General features: G+C 41.5%; 1 protein-coding gene across 1 annotated transcript in view; it reads left to right on the top strand.

Annotated features, from left to right (window-relative positions):
• The window catches only part of KHDRBS3 (KH RNA binding domain containing, signal transduction associated 3), a 153,594-nt gene that overhangs the window by 68,790 nt on the left and 58,234 nt on the right, over positions 1-26,570 (top strand). Inside the window, exons 3-4 of the mRNA XM_069600936.1 lie at positions 10,357-10,473; positions 15,311-15,457. Of these exons, the coding sequence (XP_069457037.1) occupies positions 10,357-10,473; positions 15,311-15,457 (264 nt within the window). The remainder of the gene's footprint in view (positions 1-10,356; positions 10,474-15,310; positions 15,458-26,570) is intronic.

Genomic DNA, 26,570 nt, shown 5'->3' with positions numbered 1-26,570 from the left:
AGTTCCAAAGAATAGCAAGAAGAGATAAGAAAGCCTTCCTCAGTGATCAATGCAAAGAAATAGAGGAAAACAACAGAATGGGAAAGACGAGAGATCTCTTCAAGAAAATTAGAGATACCAAGGGAACATATCATGCAAAGATGGGCTCGATAAAGGACAGAAATGGTATGGACCTAACAGAAGCAGAAGATACTAAGAAGAGGTGGCAAGAATACACAGAAGAACTGTACGAAAAAGATCTTCAAGACCAAGATAATCACAATGGTGTGATCACTCATCTACAGCCAGGCATCCTGGAATGTGAAGTCAAGTGGGCCTTAGAAAGCATCACTACGAACAAAGCTAGTGGAGGTGATGGAATTCCAGTTGAGCTCTTTCAAATCCTGAAAGATGATGCTGTGAAAGTGCTGCACTCAATATGCCAGCAAATTTGGAAAACTCAGCAGTGGCCATAGGACTGGAAAAGGTCAGTGTTCATTCCAATCCCAAAGAAAGGCAATGCCAAAGAATGCTCAAAGTACCGCACAATAGCACTCATCTCACACGCTGGTAAAGTAATGCTCAAAAATTTCCAAGCCAGGCTTCAGCAATACGTGAACTGTGAACTTCCAGATGTTTAAGCTGGTTTTAGAAAAGGCAGAGGAACCAGAGATCAAATTGTCAACATCCGCTGGATCATGGAAAAAGCAAGAGAGTTCCAGAAAAACATCTATTTCGACTTTATTGTCTATGCCAAAGCCTTTGACTGTGTGGATCACAATAAACTGTGGAAAATTCTGAAAGAGATGGGAATACCAGACCACCTGACCTGCCTCTTGAGAAACCTATATGCAGGTCAGGAAGCAACAGTTAGAACTGGTCATGGAACAACAGACTGGTTCCAAATAGGAAAAGGAGTACGTCAAGGCTGTGTATTGTCACCCTGTTTATTTAACTTCTATGCAGAGTATATCATGAGAAACACTGGGCTGTAGCAATCACAAGCTGGAATCTAGATTGCTGGAAGAAGTATCAATAACCTCAGATATGCAGATGATACCACCCTTATGGCAGAAAGTGAAGAGGAACTAAAAAGCCTCTTGATGAAAGTGAAAAAGGAGAGTGAAAAAGTTGGCTTAAAGCTCAACATTCAGAAAACCAAGATCATGGCATCTGGTCCCATCACTTCATGGGAAATAGATGGGGAAACAGTGGAAATAGTGTCAGACTTTATTTTTTGGGGCTCCCAAATCACTGCAGATGGTGACTGCAGCCATGAAAATAAAAGACGCTTACTCCTTGGAAGGAAAGTTATGACCAACGTAGATAGCATATTGAAAAGCAGAGACATTAGTTTGCCAACAAAGGTCTATCTAGTCAAGGCTATGGTTTTTCCAGTGGTCATGTATGGATGTGAGAGTTGGACTATGAAGAAAGCTGATTGCCGAAGAATTGATGCTTTTGAACTGTGGTGTTGGAGAAGACTCTTGAGAGTCCCTTGGACAGCAAGGAGATCCAACCGGTCCATTCTGAAGATCAACCCTGGAATTTCTTTGGAAGGAATGATGCTGAATCTGAAGCTCCAGTACTTTGGCCACCTCATGCGAAGAGTTGACTCATTGGAAAAGACTCTGATTCTGGAAGGGATTGGGGGCAGGAGGAAAAGGGGACGACAGAGGATGAGATGGCTGGATGGCATCACTGACTCGAAGGACATGAGTCTGGGTGATCTCCAGGAGTTGGTGATGGACACGGAGGCCTGGTGTGCTGTGATTCATGGGGTTGCAAAGAGTCAGACACAACTGAGCGACTGAACTGAACTGAACTGAGACTGTGGCAGTCGTTGGCGATGACCAGCATGGAAAGCCTTTGGTACTGTACTTGTGCATTAGATATTATATAGCCTAGGGAGCCCTGGAAGACCTATGAGAGATATAAATAAGCAAGTAGAATGTATAGTAGAAAGTATTCTGCATTATAAAAGATCTTACCTTGTTTTTAAACTCCTCAACATTTAAGAATGATTAATTTAAACTCAAGTTGGATATTGAAGTTCCTTGTAAAAGTGATTGTTATTTTTAGAGGTGATTATCAGAATCATGAAAATTATTGTCAGTAATCCAGACCTCGATTCAATAACTACGCATCCTGAGAAACAAGTGTTTGGTTATCAAAGAGGGTGCTCTATTTCACGTGAATGAAACAGTCCACAGTCTGTTAGATTTACCGCTGTTTGGAGTTTTGCATTTATGACATTGACTTAATTTAAATGAGATCAGTATTCTGAATACCAACTAGAAGGTGGGTTTGTTTATTTATTGTGTTAATGGCCAAATTATTGGAATCTAAAATGGCTGGTAAAGCTAATGAAAACAGTGAGCTGGTCTTTCGTTTCAAGAGAAGATAGGTTAAAACAAACCTCATTTATTGTCGTTTGATTCTTGCCATTGTGCAGTAATTAGGTCAATGTAGAGATGACAAACAGAATGTTGTTTCTTGACAGTGTAACTCTTCTTCCCAGTAAGTCTAGAGAGAGGATGTGGGGTGGTGTTTTCTAGAAAGGGATGTTGAGTCCAGCCTTATATATGGGTGGTAGAAAAACATGCTAGAATTTGTGTTGTAATATATGTAGCCCATGGTTTCTCCATCGCAGGCCTTACTTTTATTAACTTCTCATGTGTTAATCTTTACAGTTTTAGGAGGAGGGAAGCATGATCTCCTGTTCACATATGAAAAACTAAAGAACAGAGAAGTTACGTAACTTGCTAAATGTTATACAGTTAGTAAGTCACAGGCATTTGAACTGAAGAAATCTGGCTCCAGAGTCCATGGTCTGGTTCAAGAAATTAAGCTTTATTTGTTACCCAGGTTCAGGCTAGTACTGTTGCCTGGCTCATGTGAGCGCCAGGCAGTGAGACAGGATCCTGGCATGAAGAGGGAATTCTCCATGGCAGGCGCTCCCGCCAGGCTGCAGTCACTCACTTGTTCTCGGTGGTTGGGGCACATAGGTGCTAGATATGTCTCGTTATGGGCTCTTGGATTGCGTCTCCTAGTTAACTTACCTTTCAGTACACAAAAATTGCTGCCAAAGAGACTGCAACTTCAGGGCCACTGGAGATGCAGTTGAAGCAAACAGGAAAACAAGGGAGCCGCTTACCCCCTGTTCCCGTGCAGGCTTAGGCTAGGACAGGGCAGGCAGCTCCATCTAGCTGGGGGTAAGGAGAGTCTTCTTGACTTGGGACTGGTTTTCTGTATCTGGTGTGTTAATGACGAATCTCTTGACCTAAGTAAGTATTGAAATATTAACCAATGGTAGGCCAGGTGTAGAATTTTAAAATAAATAAATACGTACATAAACATAGCATCAGCTTCCCAGGTGGCAAAGTTGGTAAAGACTCCTCCCTAATGCAGGAAACAAAAGAGACGCGAGTTTGATGCTGGGGTTGGAAAGATCCCCTGGAGAAGGAAACGGCAACCTACTCCAGTGTTCTTCCTGGGAAATCCCATGGACAGAGGAGCCTGGTGGGCTGCAGTCCAGGGGTTTGCAAAGAGTTGAACATTACTGAGCGTGCACACACGCACATGCACACAGACATATAAATGCATACACACGCATTCACTTTATATACATATTAAATGTAGTGTGCGAGCCAGGAGTGCTTCTTGACCACCTAACCTGAGATCTGGATCACTTGCCATTGCAGTCTGTAGGGAACACTGGGTCTGCCTTCACCCCAGACTGCGCCTGTGGACCTGCTCACTCGCCTCCTTCCTCTCTCACTTGTTCTTAGCTCTTCAATAAACTTTACACTCCTGTCCAACGTTTTTAAAGTTTTTAAAAATTATATCCTCTCATTTCTCACATCCAACTTTAGACCTACCTTTATGGAAATAAATTACATTGTTTATCTCTTACAGTACCTCCTTATGTTACAGTCTTTCTTAGATGTCTTTTTAAGGATTTAAAATAAACATTTAGACTTTATGCTGCTGCTGCTGCTGCTGCTGCTGCTGCTGCTGCTGCTGCTGCTTAAGTCGCTTCAGTCGTGTCCGACTCTGTGCGACCCCATAGACGGCAGCCCACCAGGCTCCCCCATCCCTGGGATTCTCTAGGCAAGAACACTGGAGTGGGTTGCCATTTCCTTCTCCTTTATAAGATGCGCAATTACCAGATGTCATTGGACAGTTAGGGCCAGTATACCAGAAACATGCCTCCTTGCACCTGCGCCTGTGTGGTACAGTCTAGGGTCCGTTTTCTTTAAGCCTTGGGTAGAGATTGGTGCGTTTTGGACAGTAACTTGGCCGGCATTCAGGACTTGCTGTCAGCGTGTGGAATGCTGCCTGCCTGTCAGGAGCCCATGCTGCTCTTTGCTGAGGCACACAGGGGAGTCAGTCAGGGTCTCTGCCCTCAGATTGTCACCTCCATCCCTTCTTAAGAAAAGGAAGGTAGAAAGTAATCACTGGGCCTGGAAAAATACTGTGAGGTTTGAGACTATAAAAACCTCCCTTTTTCATAAATAAAGCTTCCCTGGTGGCTCAGAGGTTAAAGCATCTGCCTGGAATGAGGGAGACCTAGGTTCGATCCCTGGATCGAGAAGATCCCCTGGAGAAGGCAATGGCATCCCACTCCAGTACTCTTGCCTGGAGAATCCCATGGAGGGAGGAGCCTGGTAGGCTACAGTCCATGGGGTGGCAAAGAGTCCGACAGGACTTCGCTTTCACTTTTTGATAAATGACTGCTTTGTGGTTTTTGTCTCTGGGAGTGCGCCCTCCAGTGGCCACTCCCCACATTCATATCCTGTAGGTGCCCTTCCCTTGAGTCTGCCCTGACCCTGCAGCTCCCTTAGCTGACAAGAAGTGTACTTCCAGGCCCACGCTTTAAGGAAGCCTGAGAGCTTCTGCTTTTCTGATCTTAGAAGACACATGCCATGCCAAGGTCTTGTCACCCCAAGGCCACTGTGGGAGATGGGCACTCAGGGACACGACTGAGTGGCTAAGCACGTGTGTATAAATATGCCAGGGCTTCCCTGGACGCTCAGACGGCAAAGAATCTGCCTGCAGTGCAGGGGAAACCCAGATTCTATCCCTGGGGCGGCAGCAGTCTCCTGGGGGAGGGAATGGCAGCCCACTGCAGTGTTCTTGCCTGGAGAATCCCATGGACAGCAGAGCCTGGTAGGCTACAGCCCATGGGGTCTCAAAGAGTCGGGCATGACTGAAGCGACTTACACACACATACATCTATTAAGAACGAAGACCAGGACTGAGACTTGGAGAAGATTTCAGAGTTGAGTAAGACACATTTCTCTTGCAGGGAATACAGCCTGAAAGAAGGGTCTCAAACTACAGTTTGGTGAGTGGGACAAGAGAAAGCAGGAGGCGAGAGAGCGTGTGGGCTGTGGGTGTCGGGGACACAGCCTCGGGCCTGTCAGCCTGCTGATCTTGGAAAGGGCTGGCAGTGCCTGCGCTTGTGTGCTTTGTTTGTTCTTTACAAGGAAAAGCTGAAACCACCCAGAGTGACTCTGGATTTTAAACACCAATTTAAGCCCAGGTTCCTGCCCAGACAGATGACTCTGCCTCTTACTTTCCCGCCCCAGCCGCTCTGCTTCAGGAGGCTGGCCGCCTTCCTGTTTCAGAGAAGCTCCTTAGTGCCCGAGGGCTTGTGCACTTGGTATTCACAGCGTGAGAACTTCTCTGCTCCAGACCCTTGCCTAGGACACAGCCAAGCTGACTGCCTGGGCTCACGTTGCTCCGCCCTCCGTGATACCCACGCTGTCTGTCCTTGCCTTCTGTCCACCTCAGTAGAGCTTAGCAGTAATGAACGGATGTGTGTCTGCACGTCTGCTTCTCTTGTCGCCTGGCTCTTCTGTTCTCCACCCAGCACCTGGAACAAGATTGAGCATCACCAGCGTGTAGCAGGAACAACGCTTCCTGTGGGCTCGACACTGATCTCAGGATAGGCTTTGTTGATTTTGTCAGTATTTTAAAAAACAAAGCAAAGCGGGTTTTGTTGCCCTTCTTCCTGCAGATTCAGGCTTTTGTTTAGGAGGAGAGAGAGGGTCCAGGCTCTGAGGTTTCAGCAGAGGCTGCTCCCCACCCCACCCCAGCCCTGAGCCAGGGCCGGTGCTCTCAGGGGTCTTCCCTCGTCTTCCCTGTGCACACGTGGGGGTTAGGGGGTGATGGTGTTGGATTCCTACAGAAAAATCCTTTGAGAGAGTGTCAACTCTCCTGCATCCCGAGAAGCTGATGCTTGAGTCTTGTCTCGCCTTGCAGGTATTTGCATGCTCTCCAGATGTGTGGTTAGTTGTTTGCCTGGACACTTCAGCATTAGCTGGTATCCTCTTCTGTTTTCTTGTTGTTTTAAGGGTAGTGACGTTCTTTACAGCACTACATCTGAGCTGCACTGGGTAGTTCTAGGAACACGGTAATTTTGAGAAACTGAAATGAATTCAGAGGGCTAAAGTCAGAGGCAGAAGAGTGGGGAGGCTGGGGAGGCAGGCATGAGAGTGCTGGGCTGTGCACAGCAGCTCCAGGCCGTGAGGAGTTTCCTGTAAGGCTAGCCAGACCTCTTGTTTTAAACAGACATACATCAGGGTCACAGAAAGCTGTTAAGACCTCCCTGTGATTGAAGGAGAAAGAAGTGGATACAGAGATGGAGTTCTGCTGTGGGCGAGGTGAGAGATGACAGTGGCTCGGATTAGTGGTTGAGCTGGGACTGCAGGGAAATAGGCAGGTTTCAGAGAGATCTTGGAGGTGACATTGCTACCATTAATTGATTCGCTGGACATTGATTAAATGCCCTCTCTGCAAGGGTGTTGGAGCAGTGACTACAAAAGGCCTCCTTGCTGCCCTCATGGAATGCCTGTTAGGTTTCTGGCTTGAGCTCCTGCATGGATGGTAGTGCCATTTGCTGGGAAAAATAATGTGTTTGACACTACATTGGCAGGGATTACAAGTTAAGTTTTAGTGTTGAGTTAGAGGTCAATAAAGCATCCCTTTGTTAGACTAATCAACTTTTTGGTGAGCCTCCAATTAAAGAAAACCTTTTAATGGAGATAGTGACATGTTCTTGAGTCTTAGTTGTTTATGAAATGACAGCTTCACTATAATTGTTCCCCATGAAACAGTGTCATGTCACAAATATAGTTTGGATCAATTAAAGCTAGTCCTTCCTTGATCTTTACTGAGGAAGAACATAATTATTGGATCTTATAGGTTATGTGGTAAAACTCAGATATACTCTGTGCTGGTTTGCCATCTTTATAATCATTTGAAAAGTTTCTTATTTACAGTTGTGATATTTGTAATATGATAGTATATTTGTCTCATAATAATTGGCATCTGGGGAAAAATCATTGGTCTTGGATGTAACACTTTCACCTTCTATTCAGATTTGTAAACAAATGGAATCATTAATAAAAATGAAGACTAATGTGTACTAGGGTCTTACTGTCTGTCTTACCAGTACAGTCATCAAGTAGAAAATAGAACCTGGCTTCTGGAAGGACAGGCTTTATTTGGGAGGATTTCTAGAAGCTCAGGGAAGGACTGAGGTGACAGAGAGTGTGCTGAGCCCAAGGCCTGCAGGTGTCCTGGAGGTCAGACCTCAGACGGAGAGTGGATGAGGCCAGGAAGGTGAGGGGCGAGGGACGTTGGCAGAGTGGGGAGGGGCGGGCAGAAGGGACGGACGCCTGAGTGCGTCTTACCCGAGGCTGGTCCCTGGGAACTCAGGGCCTGTAAGAGGAGTGCTGGAATCTCATGGTTTGATGTGTTGTCAAATGACTTGAGTGAATCATGTTCCATGGACTTCTGTTGCCTCAGTGTGAAATTCAGTATTTGCGCTGGATGCTTTGAAAGGTCTCTTAAGTTTATTAATTGGGAGATATTTAACTATTACAGACGTGATGTAAATGTGGCTGTTTGAACACTCATTTTTATGCTCTCCTTGAAACCTGCAAAAATGAATATAAATGAATGAAAACGGCACAGACCTATGAAGGTAAGAATGGGCGTGTAAGGCAACTTTAGTTAAACGATGTTAGTAAAATTTGGTGGTTGCAAAATAAATGGATAAGTGGTGATGACTTAGGAGACCAGAGAAAGCAGAATCCTGACCTTGCAGGGGAGGAGAAAGCAACTAAAAAGATGCTTATTAGTGTGGAAAGCCTCAAGAAGACTCGGAAATTGTAAATAGCAGTTACCGTGGAGCTACACTGACGGGGTAGAACTGACAAGAGAGGACATGGTGGAAAGTCTCTGCGTGGAGGTTATTAGACCCCTGGAGCTCTTCCCAGCTGAGCAAACCTGGCATCCATCCTTCTCACCCTCGCAGGGGATGGGAGATTTCCTGAGAGTCTGAGCCAGAGACGCTTTGGCTCTGAGACCAAATGGATGGAGCTCAGGGCTGCCGGGAGGTGTGCACTGAAGATGAGGGAAGTGTCCCTTTCAGTAGAGGTCTGTGTGCGTCATAGCGAGATTCTCCGTGTTCCTCCTCCTAGGAAATTAGGGAATTCCTATTCAGGGAAATGCCTAGCACGAGAGAAGAGAAATGCAGACATTGATGTTTGAGTAGCTTTGGGTGATAAAACCGGGCTGCTTTGTCGCAGTGAAATTGTTACATGCAGTTGTCAGATTGCACGCATGTACAAAAGCAGAAAGTCCAGTTAGCATTTTAGCTTCAATTTAAAAATTTTAAAAACAAAAAGCAGAGGGTGACCAGTCATGTGAGGAAAAGCCATAATGTAGCAGGAACTAAATTCTCAAAATGTAAAGGGTAAGAGGCATTAGTGAAAGACACGCATACTGCTCCTAGAAGCTCCCCGTGTGGGGGTGGGGCACCTAGTGCCATTACCAGCCTCAGAAAGATAAGAACTCACATCACTCCATAAAGTATTCTTAAAATGTCATAAAGAAGGAACGAGTGTAAGAAAATACTGTTGGTAGTTACAACATTTGATCGCAAAAATGAGAAAAAACAGTGGGTGTGTAGGAAATATAATTAAATCTCCCTGAAAGTAAAACAGAGAGATGAAGGAAGGAGGAGGATAAGAGAAACTTAGACCCTACTCAGCAGGCCCAGTGTCCAAATAGGAGAACTTCCAGAAAGAGAAAGCAGAGGAAATGGGGAACAAGAATAAGGTAGAGTGGGTTGAGACATTGATTTCTTTCCCCCACTTTGTAGTATTATTTGATATTTTAAATTCTGTACATTTCACCTGTATAGTTTTTAAGTAATTTACTTAAATTTTAAAAAGCAAAAAGTAATTACATGTAAAGGTTAAAAATAGAGAATTTAGTTTTTGTTAAAGACCTATAAGATAGAAAGCGGACAAGGAAAAAAGTACCATTTTGATTTTTTTTTAAAGTACATATTTCAGGAAAATTGCTTCAATTACCATAGAGACATTAGAAATGATTTTGTCTTAAAAAACAGCAACTGCCCAGCAGTGGTGTAATTCCTGGAATGTGGCTGATACCAAAGCTGCAACTCCATGAGTTTGTAATCAACGATCTTGCCAAAGAGATGTTTCTCTCTTGTTAAACAGGGCTGATTTCCTATTTGAAAGCATGCAGGATTCTTAATTACCATAAGGCTTTTAAAAGTTATGTAAAATTCCTAATAATAATTAGTTCATTCAGTTGTATCTATTGTGTATTATGTGCCATGCATTATTTTAAATTATTTATTTGTGTGGACCCATTTAATCCTCAGAGTAGCCCTGTGAGGGGAGGTCCTGTTGCCATTTATGATTCCCATTTCACAGATGATACCAGGGCCTGGTTGCCCTGAGCCAGGGTCTCAGCAGAAAAATGGGATAGCCAGGTTCTACAGTCCTCAGTCTGTAGTACTCCTGATTGATTCACTGCTGCTCTGCTTGTTGAGTAGATCCCTAGGCACCTAGGCTGACTGGATGGGTGCACACCCAGACCAGCACTCAGTGCTGATTAACGAAGGCTAAGTGCTCGCCAGGGGGAAGGACGTAGGCGCTTCGTGGTGCCTGTTAGAGCACCTTACGGGACACCTGGGATTGTTTCCCCCAGCCTGCTCGTGGTTGGTATTGAATGAATGGATGTTGAAATTGTCAGGATGGCAACTGAGGAATTCTGGGAGTTACCTTCACTTACAATTACAGGAAATACAGTCACCACTGGAGTGACTTGTTAGGAGGAAATACATGTTTTCTTAAATTATATATTTTTAGCCCTATTTTATGCAGTTTGTTGTAGGGTAATGCTGTAGCCGGAACTTAAATTATTTGTCAGTAGTCAGTGATGTGCAGCACACTGCAGTACCACTGCAGTGTCTCCTAAAATTCAGGAAATAAATCGCTTTCTTCAGATATGAATATTACAAATTGTTTCTTTTTTTATTTTTCCTAGTTCAACTTTGTGGGAAAACTTTTGGGGCCACGTGGAAATTCTCTGAAGCGTTTACAAGAAGAAACCTTGACAAAAATGTCCATCCTTGGAAAAGGCTCCATGAGAGACAAGGCAAAGGTAAAGGTTTTTGGAAACGATGGCTGCTGCTTTAGTCAAGTTACATAATGTACTTTCAGATCAGCCACAGTGTGAATACGTATTACATAAAAGCTAACTAGGGTCCCAGGTGAAATTATACAAAGATACTACATATGGTGATATATTTGTGACGCTATTCAAAAGTTGGATCACTCAGGCCAGTTTCAGAATATGTAGTATCTTAAACCAAAATCTGTGACTATTACTCTAATTTATGGAGTGAAATAGTAGAAGCAATACCTTCTAGAAAGTGCAGTTTTATTGAAATTATCATGAGGAGAAAAGTTATCTAAAGTCTCAGCATCACTATTTGCATTTTAGGTTAGTTTCTTCAGGTCTTTTTTTCTATGCCTGTGTTTCATATTGTTGAGTTTTTAAAGTATATGCTTTTGTTTTCTCTTTTTGCCCTTCTTTTGTTACCCCATGCATTTTTTATCAGGTTAAAATTGATCATAAATGTTTTGTTCATTGCTTCCTAACTTGACACATAGTTGTTCTACTTGGATGTATTCACATGACTGCCTCTTAATAAACTAAAATTACTGAATTATTTTTATTGATCACTTTCTTAAATAAAACAATTCTAAACGAAATGTTCACATTTCATAATGTGGTATCACTTATGTTGTCCTATTATTATTTTGTTGTTCTCTCGTTATTAAAAGATTTATATTACTGAGAATGAAATCCGCTTTCAGTTATCACTTTCTGCAAAATGTTGAACAATTATTGTGTCAGAGAAAAAGCATATTTAAAGAAAATTCAGTCTCCTTACAAAAAAGTCCGTCTAAACAATAGCTTTTATAATTAAAAAAAAAAAGCCACCATTTGTTTATTTAAAAGCCACTGTGAGTCAGGTACTCAGTGCACCATCTTACATGCATTATTACTGCATGTTATTCTTGGAAAAATGATAACAGATACATAATATTTTTCTTATTTTATGTCAGAAAAGTGAGATTCGGAGAACCTAAATCTATTATCCAGGTTTACTAGTGGAGTTTATATTACTTTATTAAAACATGGCTACATATCACAGTCATATGAGATATTGTTTAAAAACAGAGTCCCATGCCCCAGCCTGTTTCAGTAGAACCTCAAAATGAACTTTCAGTAGGTGTTTAAGGGATTCTGATGCACGCCAGGTCAGCTGAACTGCTCACAAAGCATCACTGTCGACAAAAGATGTTCCTCTGATTCCCTGACTCACCTGTTCTGGCATGAGGAGAACATGGAACCATATATGGGTCAGTTGGTCAGAGATTGTGTGTCTTACTGGAAAGTGTCCCATCTTTGCTGATGTCTTAAGTTTTCAGGAAGGCCATCTGATAATGAAGTCCATGATATGACCAGTGAAACCCATCAACTCTGTGCTGCTTGTTTGTTATTAAGGGCCTTCCTTGTTGAGAAGCAGTGTTTTGTGCCAGAGATCAGGGAGTCCACAGATGGTTTTACATGAAGAAGGAAGCAGGGGAGGCAAGTTCCTCAGCCCCCCAGAGGGATGGCCAGCAGTCTGGCCGAGCTTCGCCTGGTCTTTTGGCTCCAGCAGCCCGTGGCCACAGCAGGGAAACCTTCTAGGATACTTCCGGCTCTTTGGGCCTTGAACTGATCATGTCAAGTCCTGAGTCTGCCATTTCCATCTTTGAACTCTTCAGTGCAGTAGAAAGAGCTCATTTCGCCCCACCCTGCCCACCTCGTCTCCTTCTCGCCCATCATCCTGTCCCATGTGGTCCATGGCTCACACCTTCAGAAGCGTCTCCCTGGCAGCAACCACAGTGATCGTCTCAGCGACACATGTGTCCCATCTGCCAGGCAGTAGTCAGATCCTCACTGCCTAACTTCATCCTTTTTATTGTTCATCCTTTTTATTGATTTTTAGTCTATAGAAGTCCTCCATTAATAATGTTTATTTCTAAAGACATCTCCATTCCCTAGTATTACAATCTCTTCCTTTTAGATTTTCATAGTGTTCATCATTTAAGTTCTAATGTGAACATAATTCATTTTCTTCTTGTACTTGCTATTTTGATAAAATTGTAGGATTCATTAGTGACATGTATCAACTGGTTATGTAGCATAATAATCACTAAAATGCTGTGGTCTCTTGAGCCTTCAGTTTGTGCCAGACATGCTGAATGTTTTGTGCATATCATCTATGTTATAGGATAATATAATAATTAATACTCTCATTATGTTATAATAGTTATCATTACTATATTTATCATTTGAGCGCTTGTTTTATGCTAAGCAGAATTCTAAAGACTTCTGATGTCTTTTGAATGACTCCAACACCTTTATTGCTAATAATTCCTAACGACTACTATGATGGCTACTTTATTACTATAACAACCCTTTGAGTAGTAGGTACTACATTATTATTATTCATTTTAAAATCACTTCTTCAAGATAAAGATAAAGTAACCTGACCAGTTGTTGGATTTGGGGTTTAAATGCAGAACTCAATAAAGCCTATGTTCTTCCCCTAAACAGAGCATTGCCTCTCATCATAACCCAAGAAGAAACCCAGTGATAACTGCTCACTCTGTGGAGTTGCAGGACAGTTGTGGTTATGATCAGAAAGCCTCCCGGTTCCAGCTTCAGTTTGTAATAAAAATGAAAATGTTTGCCTGTGAATCAACAATTATAATCTCATTAAAAGCATTAGCTTGGTGCCATTATTAGAAAAAGATTAGAAATGTTTACTTCAGTAGTTCATGTTTTCAAAGGTGAACTACCGGGCATAGAATCCAGTTTTTAAGACCTCAACTTTGAAAGTCAGAGTGTCAGATCAAATAATGAAAATATTCTGATTAGGACAAGAACTAGTCCACCATTGGCATAAAGAATAGTCCTTTTCACAGTTGACAGATTTTGAAGGAAATGCATAGGTAGCTTATATTTGCTCTCCCTTCAAATAATTTTTTTCTTGACTTTCATTCTCTGGTTCACTTTCCATAAATGTGAAGGAAACTAGCATTTCCTGAGTACCTGCCCCACACAAGGCAGCGTCCTGGGCACTATGTACACCATCTCCTCTGCCAGCCTTTACCCAAGCTGCCTTTTTAGTCATCTCAGTGGGCCTGCACTCATATACATTGCGAGAGTTTCTCAGTCGTGTCTGACTCTGTGACCCCGTGGACTGTAGCCTGTCAGGCTCCTCTGTCCAAGGGATGTCCCAGGCAAGAAAACTGGAGTGGGTTGCCATTCCCTTCTGCAGGGGATCTTCCCGACCTAGGGATCAAACCTGGGTCTCCTGCATTGCAGGCAGACGCTTTACCGTCCAAACACTAGAGTGTTTATATACATATGGTAGTTTAGTGGTGGTGATGGTAGTGGTGGTGGTTTAGTTGCTAAGTAGTGTCTGACTCTTGCGATCCCATGGACTGTAGCTTGTCAGGCTCCTCTGTCCATGAGATTCTCCAGGCAAGAATACTGGAGTGGGTTGCCATTTCCTTTTCCAGGGAATCTTCCTGATCCAGGAATCGAACCCAGGTCTCCTGAAGTGCAGGCAAATGTTTTATCAACTGAGCTATGAGGGAAGCCCTGACACCAAACTGATTTTGTGAATTAAGTGTTGGATTACATATGATCTGTTCAGACTCACACCCATATTGACCAGCATGGCTAAAATTCAGGTCTGTCTGGCTCTAGGTCCCCTGCCCTTTTCATGCTCTGTATTTTGATTGCATTTCTTCATGAGAATTCAAATTAGTTAACTAACAAAAGTTGAAGCCTAGATCCAGGGTGTGTGTGCCTCTTTGGCCCCTTGGCTAATGCCAGGACCAGCAGGTGCTGTTGCCAGGAATCCCTGGGCCCTCTCTCTTACAGGGTAGGTTTTTTGGAATGGCTCGCAGGGATTCCTGCCTTTTGGAAATCTCTCCAGTTGTAGGTTCCTACTAATCTTTGTGTGTCTGTTTGACCTTAATGTTGAAAACAAAGACTATTAGAAGAATCAGATTCTGTAATTGTTGCTCTAATGAAGGCTTGTTGAAAAAGCTAATGGAGCAAAGTTAGTGGTCCGTTTATGATCTGAGTCCCCCCCACCCCCCGCCCCGCCTATTTTCTTCCCCTGAATTTCATTATATCAACCAATTTTTTAAATGTTTCTCATAATGAAATAAAATCTTTAAAAAGTTTTCATTTATTGTATTCAGTATTTTTCTCAGATAGAGTGTAGGGCCTGGCATGTGGAAATATTTTTTGAATGAATATGTGAATGACCAATGAACATAAAAAGGAATAATATTTACCTACTCATTCAGAAATATTCATTGAGCATCTGCTATCTACCAAGCGCTTTTCTAGACAAAGAAGCATGCCGTAAAACAAGACAACCATGGGCTCTGCTCCATGGCAACCACTTGAAATGAGAGAGATTAGAAGATGGACCAACACTGAAGTATTTTAGATAGCGGTAAATGCACAGCATAACCAGCACAGACGCAGGCCTGGTTGGGTGGCCAGTTTGAGGAACACAGAGGAGTTCTTTGTGGTGCCTGGGGGGATGAGCCAACAAGGCCTGGGGTGGTGGGTGGTGGGGTGAAGAGAGTCAGCTGGCAAGCGTGGCCTTGGCTAGACAGCAGGAGGACTCCTGGGCCAGAGGCAGGACTGGAGGCTTCCTCTTGTGCAGCAGGAAGCCTGTGGAGTCTCCCTAAAGGCCCTGGGAATGACAGAATCATGTATATGTTTTAAATGTACTTCCTTGGGTGGTGTTTGCTGCTGAGTGAATCTTTAGGACCACCATGTGTGAAATAAACTTGGTAGTTTTTCTTTTCTTACAATGACACCGTTTTAAACATGAGTTTTCTTTCTTCAGGAGGAAGAGTTGAGGAAAAGTGGAGAAGCAAAGTACTTCCATCTCAATGATGATCTCCACGTTCTCATTGAAGTTTTTGCACCCCCAGCAGAAGCCTATGCCCGGATGGGACATGCTCTGGAAGAAATCAAAAAGTTCCTCATTCCAGTTAGTACAATGTTTCTTGATAATTAATTGGCACTTGAAAGTCCTCCCTTTGTTTTAATCCTGGATAATTCTTATCAGTAATTGTTATTTTCATAGTACTTAATCTGCTAAAGTGTCCCTGTGAACTACTTGGCATCATATCTTCGTTTTCTGTGAGGCTAGGGATTTTGAAAGAGGTGAGGCAATACAGCTCAGGTGACCCAGCAAGAAAGGTGAAGAGCAGTCAGTGGTGTGTGTTTTGGGTCGCAGGTCCTAAGCCTTTTTGTGACACTGAAGTCATCTCACAGGTTTGTTGGTATGCAGCATGAGCTTGTTGGTGCTGGCTGCGAGCCAGGCTCTGTGCTTGGAGCTGGAGTGAGATGAGCGCAGCCCTGACCTCGAGGCTGTGTGGTTAAGGGAAGGGATGGATACAGACAATCTCTGTGTAGCATGATTAGGGTGATGGACACGATCAGACGAACACAGAGAGGAAGGGTGCCAAGCGGACATTTATGTTTTGTTAACAATGAGTGGTCTTTATAATCCTTTTCAGACACCTTGATGTTGCTGAGAATCTGATAATTTAAAGAGAATATACCCCTGTTTCCACTACAGGAGTTAATGTAGGCCTTCTGTATAATTTGCATGTTCTAGATTTTAAAAACAAAAACTTGGACCTGTCTAGACTAAAAAAAAAAAAATAGAAATTGAACCTCTTCAGACACTTTGCTGTAGAGAAACTGTCGCCTCCGCCAACAGCTGTCTGGGGTCAGATCATGCCCAGTAGATGCAGCAGACTGACTTGCAAGCTGCAGCCTGTGTCGTGATTACATTATCTGTGAGGAAACTGTCATATTTGTAGGGGAAGCATGTTATAAATCATGACTGCCTTGAAAAAAACAGGGCATAAGATTGGATTAAGTACTTTAATTTGGGAACTTAATATAGTTAACTTTTTATTGGTTCTGTCAAGCCAGTTAAGATGATCCTATTATTCATTTAGTTTAAAAACAAAGTTTTTGAGTGCTTTCTATTTGATAGACACCTATAAACCAATAAATGACATAGTCCCTGCCCTTATGCGGCTTATGTAATGGGAGAGACAGGTTAGAATCAGATATTGATATCAGTTCAGTTCAGTTCAGTCGCTCAGTCGTGTCCGACTCTTTGCGACCCCATCAATCGCAGCATGCCAGGCCTCCCTGTCCCATCACCAACTACCGGTGTTCACTCAAACTCAACGTCCATCAAGTCGGTGATGCCATCCAACTATCTCATCCTCTGTCTCCCCCTTCTTCTGCTCCCAATCCCTCCCAGCATCAGAGTCTTTTTCAATGAGTCAACTGTTCGCATGAGGTGGCCAAAGTACTGGAGCTTCAGCTTTAGCATCATTCCTTCCAAAGAACACCCAGGGCTGATCTCCTTTAGAATGGACTGGTTGGATCTCCTTGCTGTCCAAGGGATTCTCAAGAGTCTTCTCTAACACCACAGTTCAAAAGCGTCAATTCTTTGGTGCTGAGCTTTCTTCACAGTCCAACTCTCACATCCATACATGACTACTGGAAAAACCATAGCCTTGACTAGACGGACCTTTGTTGACAAAGTAATGTCTCTGCTTTTCAATATGCTATCTACGTTGGTCATAACTTTCCTTCCAAGGAGTAAGCATCTTTTAATTTCATGGCTACAGTCACCATCTGCAGTGATTTTGGAGCCCCCCAAAATAAAGTCTGACACTGTTTCCCCATCTATTTCCCATGAAGTGATGAGACTGGATGCCATGATCTTTGTTTTCTGAATGTTGAGCTTTAGACCAACTTTTTCACTCTCTTTCACTTTCATCAAGAGGCTTTTTAGTTCCTCTTCACTTTGTGCTATAAGGGTGGTGTCGTGTGCATATCTGAGGTTCTTGATATTTCTCCCGGCAATCTGGATTCCAGCTTGTTGCTTCTTCCAGCCCAGCGTTTCTCATGATGTACTCTGCATAGAAGTTAAATAAGCAGGGTGACAATATACAGCCTTGATGTACTCCTTTTCCTACTTGGAACCAGTCTGTTGTTCCATGTCCAGTTTGAACTATTGCTTCCTGACTTGCATATAGATTTCTCAAGAGGCAGGTCAGGTGGTCTGGTATTCCCATCTCTTTCAGAATTGTCCACAGTTTATTGTGATCCACACAGTCAAAGGCTTTGGCGTAGTCAATAAAGCAGAAATAGATGTTTTTCTGGAACTCTCTTTCAGCGGATGTTGGCAATTTGATCTCTGGTTCCTCTGCCTTTTCTAAAACCAGCTTGAACATCTGGAAGTTCACAGTTCACGTATTGCTGAAGCCTGGTTTAGAGAATTTTGAGCATTACTTTACTAGCATGTGAGATAAGTGCAAATGTGCGGTAGTTTGAGCATTCTTTGGCATTGCCTTTCTTTGGGATTGGAATGAAAATTGACCTTTTCCAGTCCTGTAAATGACTGTAAAATTGCAACTCTGACAAGAGGAAGGAGGGGTTTACTCCCCTCCTGGTCACTCAGTGTGGACTGGCGAGTGCCAGCTTAGCCAAGCAGGAGAGACTGTTTCCAGAGATGGCAGCGGCAGACCTCCACCCTGTCTCTTTCCATTCTTCCACCAAGACATGGGTTCCAGTGTCTTTCATCTTGAACCTGAGCAGGCCAGAAGACTCTCTTGTCTATCCCAAAGTCACAAAGAATTTCTGTTGTGTTTTCTTCTTAACGTTTTATGGTATTAACTCTCTGGTTTACGTCTGTGATCCACTCAAAGTTAATTTTTGTGTATGGCATTAGATTTAGCATCTAAGTTTATCTTTTTCTATGTAGGTATCCAGTAGTCCCAGCACTATGTGCTAAAAAGACAATTCTACCCCTGTTGGATTGCCTCTGCACCAGTAATGAAAGTTAACTGCAGATAAATGTATGAATTTATTTTAGGATTCTCAGTTCTGTTCCATTGATTAATGTACCTGTCCTTATGCCTGGACCATTCTCTTAATTAGTTCAGCCTTAGAGCAGATTTTGAAATCCAGGTTGTGTAAGTTCTGCAACTGGGTTCTTTTTCAAAGTTGTCTTGTCTTTTCTGGCTGCTTTGCACTTTTATGTTTCTTTTACATTTAGCTTGTGGATTTCTACCAAAAAAAAAAAAATTCTTAGTGTTTTGATACTATAGAACCTGAAGATCACTTTGGGGATCATTTCCATCTTAACAGTATTACATCTTCCTGTCCATGAACTTGAAATTGTCTCTCTGTTTTTTCAAAAGATACTTAAAATTTTTTCTCAGCAGTGTTTTATTATAGTTTTCAGGATCCCAGTCTTGCATTTCTTTTGTTAAATTTTGTTTGTAAGTATTATATACTTCTCGATGTTACTGTGAATGGAACTGTTCTTCTAAATCTCATTTTCAGATGGTTGCTAGTGTATAGAAATGGAATTGCTCTTATTTGACCTTGCTGGATGTGTTTGCTAGTTTCAGCGTGTGGGTGCCCACAAGGACATGTGATCTGTGAATAAAGAAGCTTTACTTCCTTTCCTATCTGATGCCTTTCATTTTTTATTAATTTTATTGTCTTCTTTATTGCACTAACTAGAACTTTTTCAATGCCTGTTGAATAGACATGAAGATGGAAATCTTTTTCTTGTTTTCAGTCTTTTACTAGTAAGTGTGATGTTAGCTGTAGGGTCTTTTTTATTGCGACCCTTTATCATGTTGAAGTTTATTGCTAGTTGTTAAGAGGTTTTTTGGTTTTGTTTTTGTTTTATTGCAAATGGGTGTTGGATTGTGCCAGATGTGTTTTTTTCTGTCCATTGAGATGATCATGTGGTTTTTCTCCTTTATTCTGTTAATCCTAGTGCGTTGCCTAGTTGCTTTTCAGATGTGAAGCCAACTGTGCAGTCCAAGGTTAAATCCTACTTGGTTTTAGGATTTAACCAAGCTGATATATAGTCCCTTTTATATGTTGCTGGGTTTGGCTTACTAGTAGTTTAAGGATTTGTACATGTATAATCATGGGGGATATTGGTTTGTAGTACAGTATTTATATAGACTTTAACACACACATTTATTATTTTTGTGCTGTTCATTTCTTTATGCAGATAGAATGGCCATATGATATGATGTTGCTTCTTTTCAGCCTGAAGGACTTCCTTTAGTCTTTTTTGTAACATAGGTCTGCTAGCAAAATTGTTCTTTTTTTCCTCAAAATGTCTTTATTTCACCTGTATCCTAAAGTTTAGTTTACAAGCATACTTTTTTAAATTGCAGTTCATTTTACTATGCTTCAGAGATACTATGTTCTTTACAAATTGAAAGTTTGTGACAACCCTGTGTCAGGCAAGTCTGTCGGCATCATTTATCCAGTAACATTTATTTACTTCATATCTCTGTGTCACATTTTGGTAATTCTTACAGTATCTCAAACTTTAAAAAAAATTAATTTTGTGTTTGTTATGGTGATCTGTGATCAGTGATCTTTATTACTACTATTACTACTGGGACTCACTGAAGGCTCAAATAATGGTTAGAAGTTTTTATCAATAAAATATTTTTTAATTAAGGTAGGTACATTTTTTTAGACACAATGCTATTGCATGCTAATAGACTATAGTATAGTGTTAGATATAACTTTTCTAGGCAATGAAAAGCTAAAAATTTTGTATGACTTGCTTTATTGCAATATTTGCTTTATTGCAGTGGTCTGGAACCAAACCCACAATATCTCTGAATTATACCCGTATATAGTTTTTGGTTGGCGGTTAGGTAGTAAAAGACCATTCATCTGTTTTATAGCCTCCGCTATTTTTGATGGGAAGAATCATTAATTATTTTGTTCTGTACATGATCTGTTGTTTTTCTCTTGCTGCTACTCAGACTTTCTCTTTGATTTTCAACAATTTGACTTTGGTGTACATGTTTATCTTTCTTGTTCATTAAGCTTTGTGGATATGTGGGTTTATGTCTTTCTTCAGATATGGGTAGTTTTCAGCCATTGTTTCTTTAGATTTTTTCCCACCTTACTCTTCCTCCCCGACCCCCTCAACCTCTGGATTCCCATTATGTATATGTTGGTACATTTGATGGTGCCCCAGAGATATCTCAGATTCATTTTCCTTCATCGGCTTTTCTCTGTTTTTCAGAGTGAACACTTTTAGTTGACTTACCTTCAAGTTCACTGATTCATTCTTGTGCCATCTCAAATCTTTTGATGAACTCCTCTGAGTAACTTTGCATTATAGTTATTTTGGGTTCTTAAAAATCTTTTTTTGCTAGTCCAGATTTGGGTCCTCTCCTGGAAAGTTTCTTCCTGCCCTGGATATGGGTGACATTTTCCTTTCTTTACAGGTCTCTTAGGTTATTGGTGAGAAAACTACATTTTAGGTAACGTTTTGTGATGAATCTGATTCTGATTCATTTTTTCCCAGAGGGTTGTTGTTACACGTTTTTTCTTTTCTTCAATAATTTAGTTGGACTGAAACTGCAGTCTGTCTCCTTCATGGTCTAAAGTTATGTTAATTTTTTTTTCCTCAATATTATTCTTAAGCCTGGCCTTCTAGGAGTTTTCTCTGAATCAGCATTGCTGAGAGATCGACCAGTGAGTTGTCAGAGGTTGTGCTCGAAACCTGTGTCTGAAGGGCTTTCACCCTCTGCTGATGGAACTGGCTGTCACTGGGGAGTATACTTCCCGTCTGCCCCGGGTTTTACTTTCTGCCAGGAGTCCTTGTATCCCCTTTGCGTGGACACACACTCACTGTCAGGCAGAGAGCTATCAAAGCTCTCCATGGCTGGTAAACTTCTGGCTAATGTGCCAGTCTTTCTGTTTGTTGCTTGCGCCACCCCAAACCTGATGTTTAGACTTGCTGACGGGTCTTCTCTGGTCATTCACTACCAGCTGCTACTGATGTTGACGGTGCTGCTGCGCATGAAGCTTTTTCATTTCTTTGAAGCTGAGTGAACCTCCTTCTTCTGGTTCTTGTGGTTTACCATCCTAGTGGAACCCAGCATCATCTGGGCTGGGAGGAGGGATGGAAGCATCCCCAGACAAAATCACCACAGGCTCCCACCCGTCTTAACTGAGACTTAGCAGTTCTTCACAAACAGATTTATTATATTTTCCATTTATTGTATCCCTTCAATAAGTTTCCAGAGTCCCAAAATTGTTTTTAACTGTTCAGTCAGCTTTTATTGTCACCTTTTATGGAAGGGCTTTGATAAACTCCTCAGTTACCCTGGAAGTCCCATGCTCTCTTGTAACCTTTAATTGTTTTTAATAGGTTGTTTTGTACCTTTGTCCATGTAAGCATATGCAAAGTTTTGCTTCATTCTTTTTAATGTCTGCATAATATTTTATATGCATGTTTCAGAATTTATTTAATTGGTCTTCAAATAATGAAGATTTACTTCTTAGATTATAATTCAAACATTGATCCCTTGAACATTAACCTTGAACATAAATATTAGCATATTTTGGCAAACATATCTGAAGACTACATTTCTGGCAAAGAACCCACTGAATTTTTAATAAATTACTTTTAATGATTTTATTGAAAAACTTTTTCCGATTCTCCAGGCTAACGCATTTAAATAGATTCTAAATTTACTGACTAGAGAAATCCCGTTTACACATATTTAATTAGAATTGTAATCCACTTTCTGCTCTTCACAGTTGATGACAGTGCTGGTGTTGGTGTTACGATAGTTTCACTTTTCAGATGGGGAGCTGAAGTGATAATTTAGTGATGACTAGTTTAAAATGTAAAATTGTAGCAATAATTTAGTCTGTAAGCTGCCACCTATGACTTGGTTTCTCTACTGATTGAAAAGCATTTCAAAGACCAATCAAATTGTAGCTACAGTGTATATATCTATAGTGTCTTGTGTGACATCAGAAGAAACAGTTACCTCATGTCTAAAGAAGTTGTCTAAAATTACATAGCTGCTCCTGCAGTTGGTGAAATTCAGGCTAAACCTCAGATGTGATTGACTTAGATTCTATTTTTTTGTTTGTTTTCCCTCCTAACTACATTGTTTACTTTAAAATTTACTTTCACACGGATGATGTTTAAAATAAGCTTTTAATTCTACTTTTTGTGGCACGATTGTAAATTACCTAACTTTACTTAGAGCAAAGCTTTTGCTTATTTTTTTTTAATTTTTAATGTATTTCTAATGGGGCTCCAAAATCACTGCAGATGGTGACTGCAGCCATGAAATTAAAAGACCCTTACTCCTTGGAAGAAAAGTTATGACCAACCTAGATAGCATATTCAAAAGCAGAGACCTTACTTTGCCAACAAAGGTCCGTCTAGTCAAGGCTATGGTTTTTCCAGTGGTCATGTATGGATGTGAGAGTTGGACTGTGAAGAAGGCTGAGCACCGAAGAATTGATGCTTTTGAACTGTGGTGTTGGAGAAGACTCTTGAGAGTCCCTTGGACAGCAAGGAGATCCAACCAGTCCATTCTGAAGGAAATCAGCCCTGGGATTTCTTTGGAAGGAATGATGCTAAAGCTGAAACTCCAGCACTTTGGCCACCTCATGCGAAGAGTTGGCTCATTGGAAAAGACTCTGATGCTGGGAGGGATTGGGGGCAGGAGGAGAAGGGGACGACAGAGGATGAGATGGCTGGATGGCATCACTAACTTGATGGACGTGAATCTGAGCGAACTCTGGGAGTTGGTGATGGACAGGGAGGCCTGGCGTGCTGCGATTCATGGGGTCACAAAGAGTTGAACACGACTGAGCGACTGAACTGAACTGAACTGAACTGAATGGGGCCTCAGTTATGTGCTTTTTCCCTGAATCTGTTTTTAACCACATAAAATTTTGTGTCCTGCTTTCTAACACTTTTCAATAGGGCCAATACTTAGCATTTACATAGTACATTTTATTTAGAATGTACTTTGCAAATAATTTATTAATCACACATTTTTAGTAAAATGGCAAGGAACATGTTGATAGGCTTATTTTAAAGCAGTTGAAATAACTATAGATTCACATGACTTCTGAGGTCATGATACCCCAGGTAAGTTAGAGAACCTGTTTTTGCAGTAAAATCTAGACTCAGACCTTAGCCTTTCTTGCTAATGGTAATCTTCATTTACCTTTCTTCCTCTTACTCTGCAGGTTTTAGCTGGTTATGATGTCAACTTCATTTTTGATTGATGTCCATATTATTTTTCTCACTTCACAATGCTTTCTCCTACAAGTTGTTTTTTGCACTCTACTTTTGAAAAGTAAGGAAGAGAGCGTTTGTTTTTTAGTCACTCAGTCGTGTCCAACTGTTTGTGACCCCATGGATACACCAGGGTTCCCTGTCCTTCATCATCTCCCAGAACTTGCTCAAACTCATGTCCATTGAGTCGGTGATGCCATCCAACCATCTTGTCCTCTGGCGTCCCCTTTTCCTCCTGGCTTCACTCTTTGCCAGCATCAGGGTCTTTTCCAATGAGTCAGCTCTTCGCATCAGGTAGCCAAAGTATTGGAGCTTCAGCTTCAGCATTTTATATTTTAATTCGAAATAATTCAGGATAGTGTCTCATCTGAGTCTTTTATTCATACTCAGATTTGCTTTGTTTCTTCTATCATCAAATCCTTCCTTCTTCTTCAGACTGTAGTCCTTCTCTCTTCCTCTTCGTAGCAAACAACTGGGAGAAGCTGGCTCCTTTACTGTATCTGGGACTTGTTGCCATTCATTCTTCATTCTACCTGAATGAATTCTAGCTCACTCACTGTTCACCAAAATGATTATGAAGTCAGTACTGCCTTTGTAGTTAGTGAGTCGCACAGAGTCAGTGCCTGGCTTCTCATTGACGTGAATGCAGCACTGACTTGCGGTGGCTTTTGTAGCGTGATCACCTACTTGTCCCTTGCGGGCTCTCGCCGCACCTTCCTGTCGTCTTTGTGAGGTCCTCCCCCTTCTGCATGTTGGTGTTCAGAGCCATGTCTTCAGCCCTTCTCTCGCTCTGTGATGGTTCCCACACAGCCCTGCCTGCTGCCGATGTTGTCTACAGATGGATTCTCGTGAGAGGTCCCCACAGCCACCTGCAAGCTCAGCTGTTCTTAAGGAGCACTCAGCAAACAGAAAATGAGCCAGTTGGGAAAACCAGGCCTGCTGTCCCTTCCCAGTGGACTTACGCAGGACTCGTTGATTCTCCCAGCAACACCATGTGATGACACTGGACTGTTCGTTCGAACCAGGGAGGCTCCCCTGAACCTTGTGTCCAGGGTTTTTATTTCAGATCAGTCACAAAGGTGTGCAGTGCCCCTGACAGATGCTCAGAGGCCAGCACCACAATCCCCCTTTCTGAGCCACAGCCAGCATTCCCCATTGATCATGTTCCTGAGACAGATTTATCTGGCTGAGTGGGTACACCCTGACCTCAGGCCTCAGGCACATGGAAGTAGTCTTAATAGGCAAAACCCACAACAGATTCAGAGGTTCTCTGCCAAGAGCCTACCGTGGGCCAGCCTTGACGACACACCCTCCTCTGTAATGTGTGGGGCCTGTGTAACTCTTCCTTGCCCACTTCTATATCCCTCTCTTTGACTTCTAAGTTTCCATTTCCTCTATCTGATTGCTATAGAATATCTCAATTTTTATGTACTATAGACCATTGCAGACTCAACCTGCACAAAATTGATTAAATTGTTATTCTTCTTGTCTTCCAGAAACAAATCAGCATTCTTAACTTTGCTCTTATACCCCCCATAATCAATATACTGCCATATCTAATAAAATTAAGCATTATAAATAACTCCATGTCTACCTCTTCCCACCCTTCCTGCCACATCCCTCCCTACTCCAGGTCATCTTTACCACATCCTGGGATTACTTAACTACTTCCACCTCATGTTTCTGCCTCCAGTGGGTTTTTTTACCCCCTTTTATTATCTTTTTTGAGATATAAATCACACAGCATAAAACCTACTCATATGAAATATATGATTCAGTGGTTTTTAGTATATTACATAGTGCTGCAACCATCAACATAATCTAAGTTAGAACATTTGTAGTTTTTGTGGCAAAAAGTAGAGGGCCCACCTTATTTTTTTGATGTGGATATTCAGTTGTTGCAGCACCATTTGTTGGAGACTATTGGAGAATCAGTTGACTGTACTTGGTATCCTTTGCTCTCAGTTTTATTTCATTGATCTTTATGTATTATTTAAGTCGGTATCATACTGCTTCGATTACTGTAGCTTTACTGTAATTTTTCAAATTGGAGCATACAGTCCTCCAACTTTGTTCTTCCTTTAGATAGTTCTGGCTATCCTCGATTCTTTGGATTTCCATGTAAATTTTAGAATCAGCTTGTCTATTGCTGCAAGAGGCCAGCAGGAATTTTAATAGGGATTTCCTTGAGTCTGTAGATCATTTGTGTATGTTGCAGGGGGTGGGCAGTTATTGTCATAAAAACAATGTTGAGTCCTCCTGTCCATGAACATGGGGTATTTTTCCTTTTACTTAGAGTTTTTAAAATGTATTCCAATATTACTTTGTACTTTTCAGTGTACAGATCTTACCTTTATTTTGTTAATTTACTTCTAAGTATGCTATTCTTTTTGATGCTACCCTAGATGGGATCTTTTTTTTTTTTGTTCTTATAATGCTTATTGTTAGTATAAAGAAATGCAACTGATTTTTGTATATTAATCTTGTACCCTGCAACTATACTAAACTCTTTTATTGGCTCTAGTAATGTTTTTGTGGATTCTTTGTGTTTTTCTATGTATAGGATTATGCCATCTGTAACCAGAAATTATTTTGTTTCTTCTCTTCCAATCTGAATACCATTAATCAAAAGTGGCAGAAGTATATATCCTGTCTTATTCCTGGACTTAGGCTAACACTTTCCGTCTTTTACCTTAAATATGGTATTAGCTATGGGTTTTCTTAGTTTGTTGGGTCTATAATGAAAGTATGTTGGATTCTTCTGTCACATTTTTTCTTGGTATATTAAAGTTACTAAGTGATTTTTGTCCTTTATTCTGTTATTATGGTGTTATGTTAATTGATTTTCACACGGGTTAAACCAAGCTTGCAATCCTGGTCTCAGTCCTGCTCAGTTCTTGTGCACATTCCCTTTTTTTATTGTCCATGCTAGTGGACTTGGCTTCCTAACACTTTTTCA

The sequence above is a fragment of the Ovis canadensis genome, chromosome 9 (genome assembly GCF_042477335.2).
Source record: "Ovis canadensis isolate MfBH-ARS-UI-01 breed Bighorn chromosome 9, ARS-UI_OviCan_v2, whole genome shotgun sequence".
Taxonomy (NCBI): domain Eukaryota; kingdom Metazoa; phylum Chordata; class Mammalia; order Artiodactyla; family Bovidae; genus Ovis; species Ovis canadensis.
The sequence above is the reverse complement of the archived record's forward strand: the minus strand, read 5'-3'. Positions and strand labels throughout refer to the sequence as shown.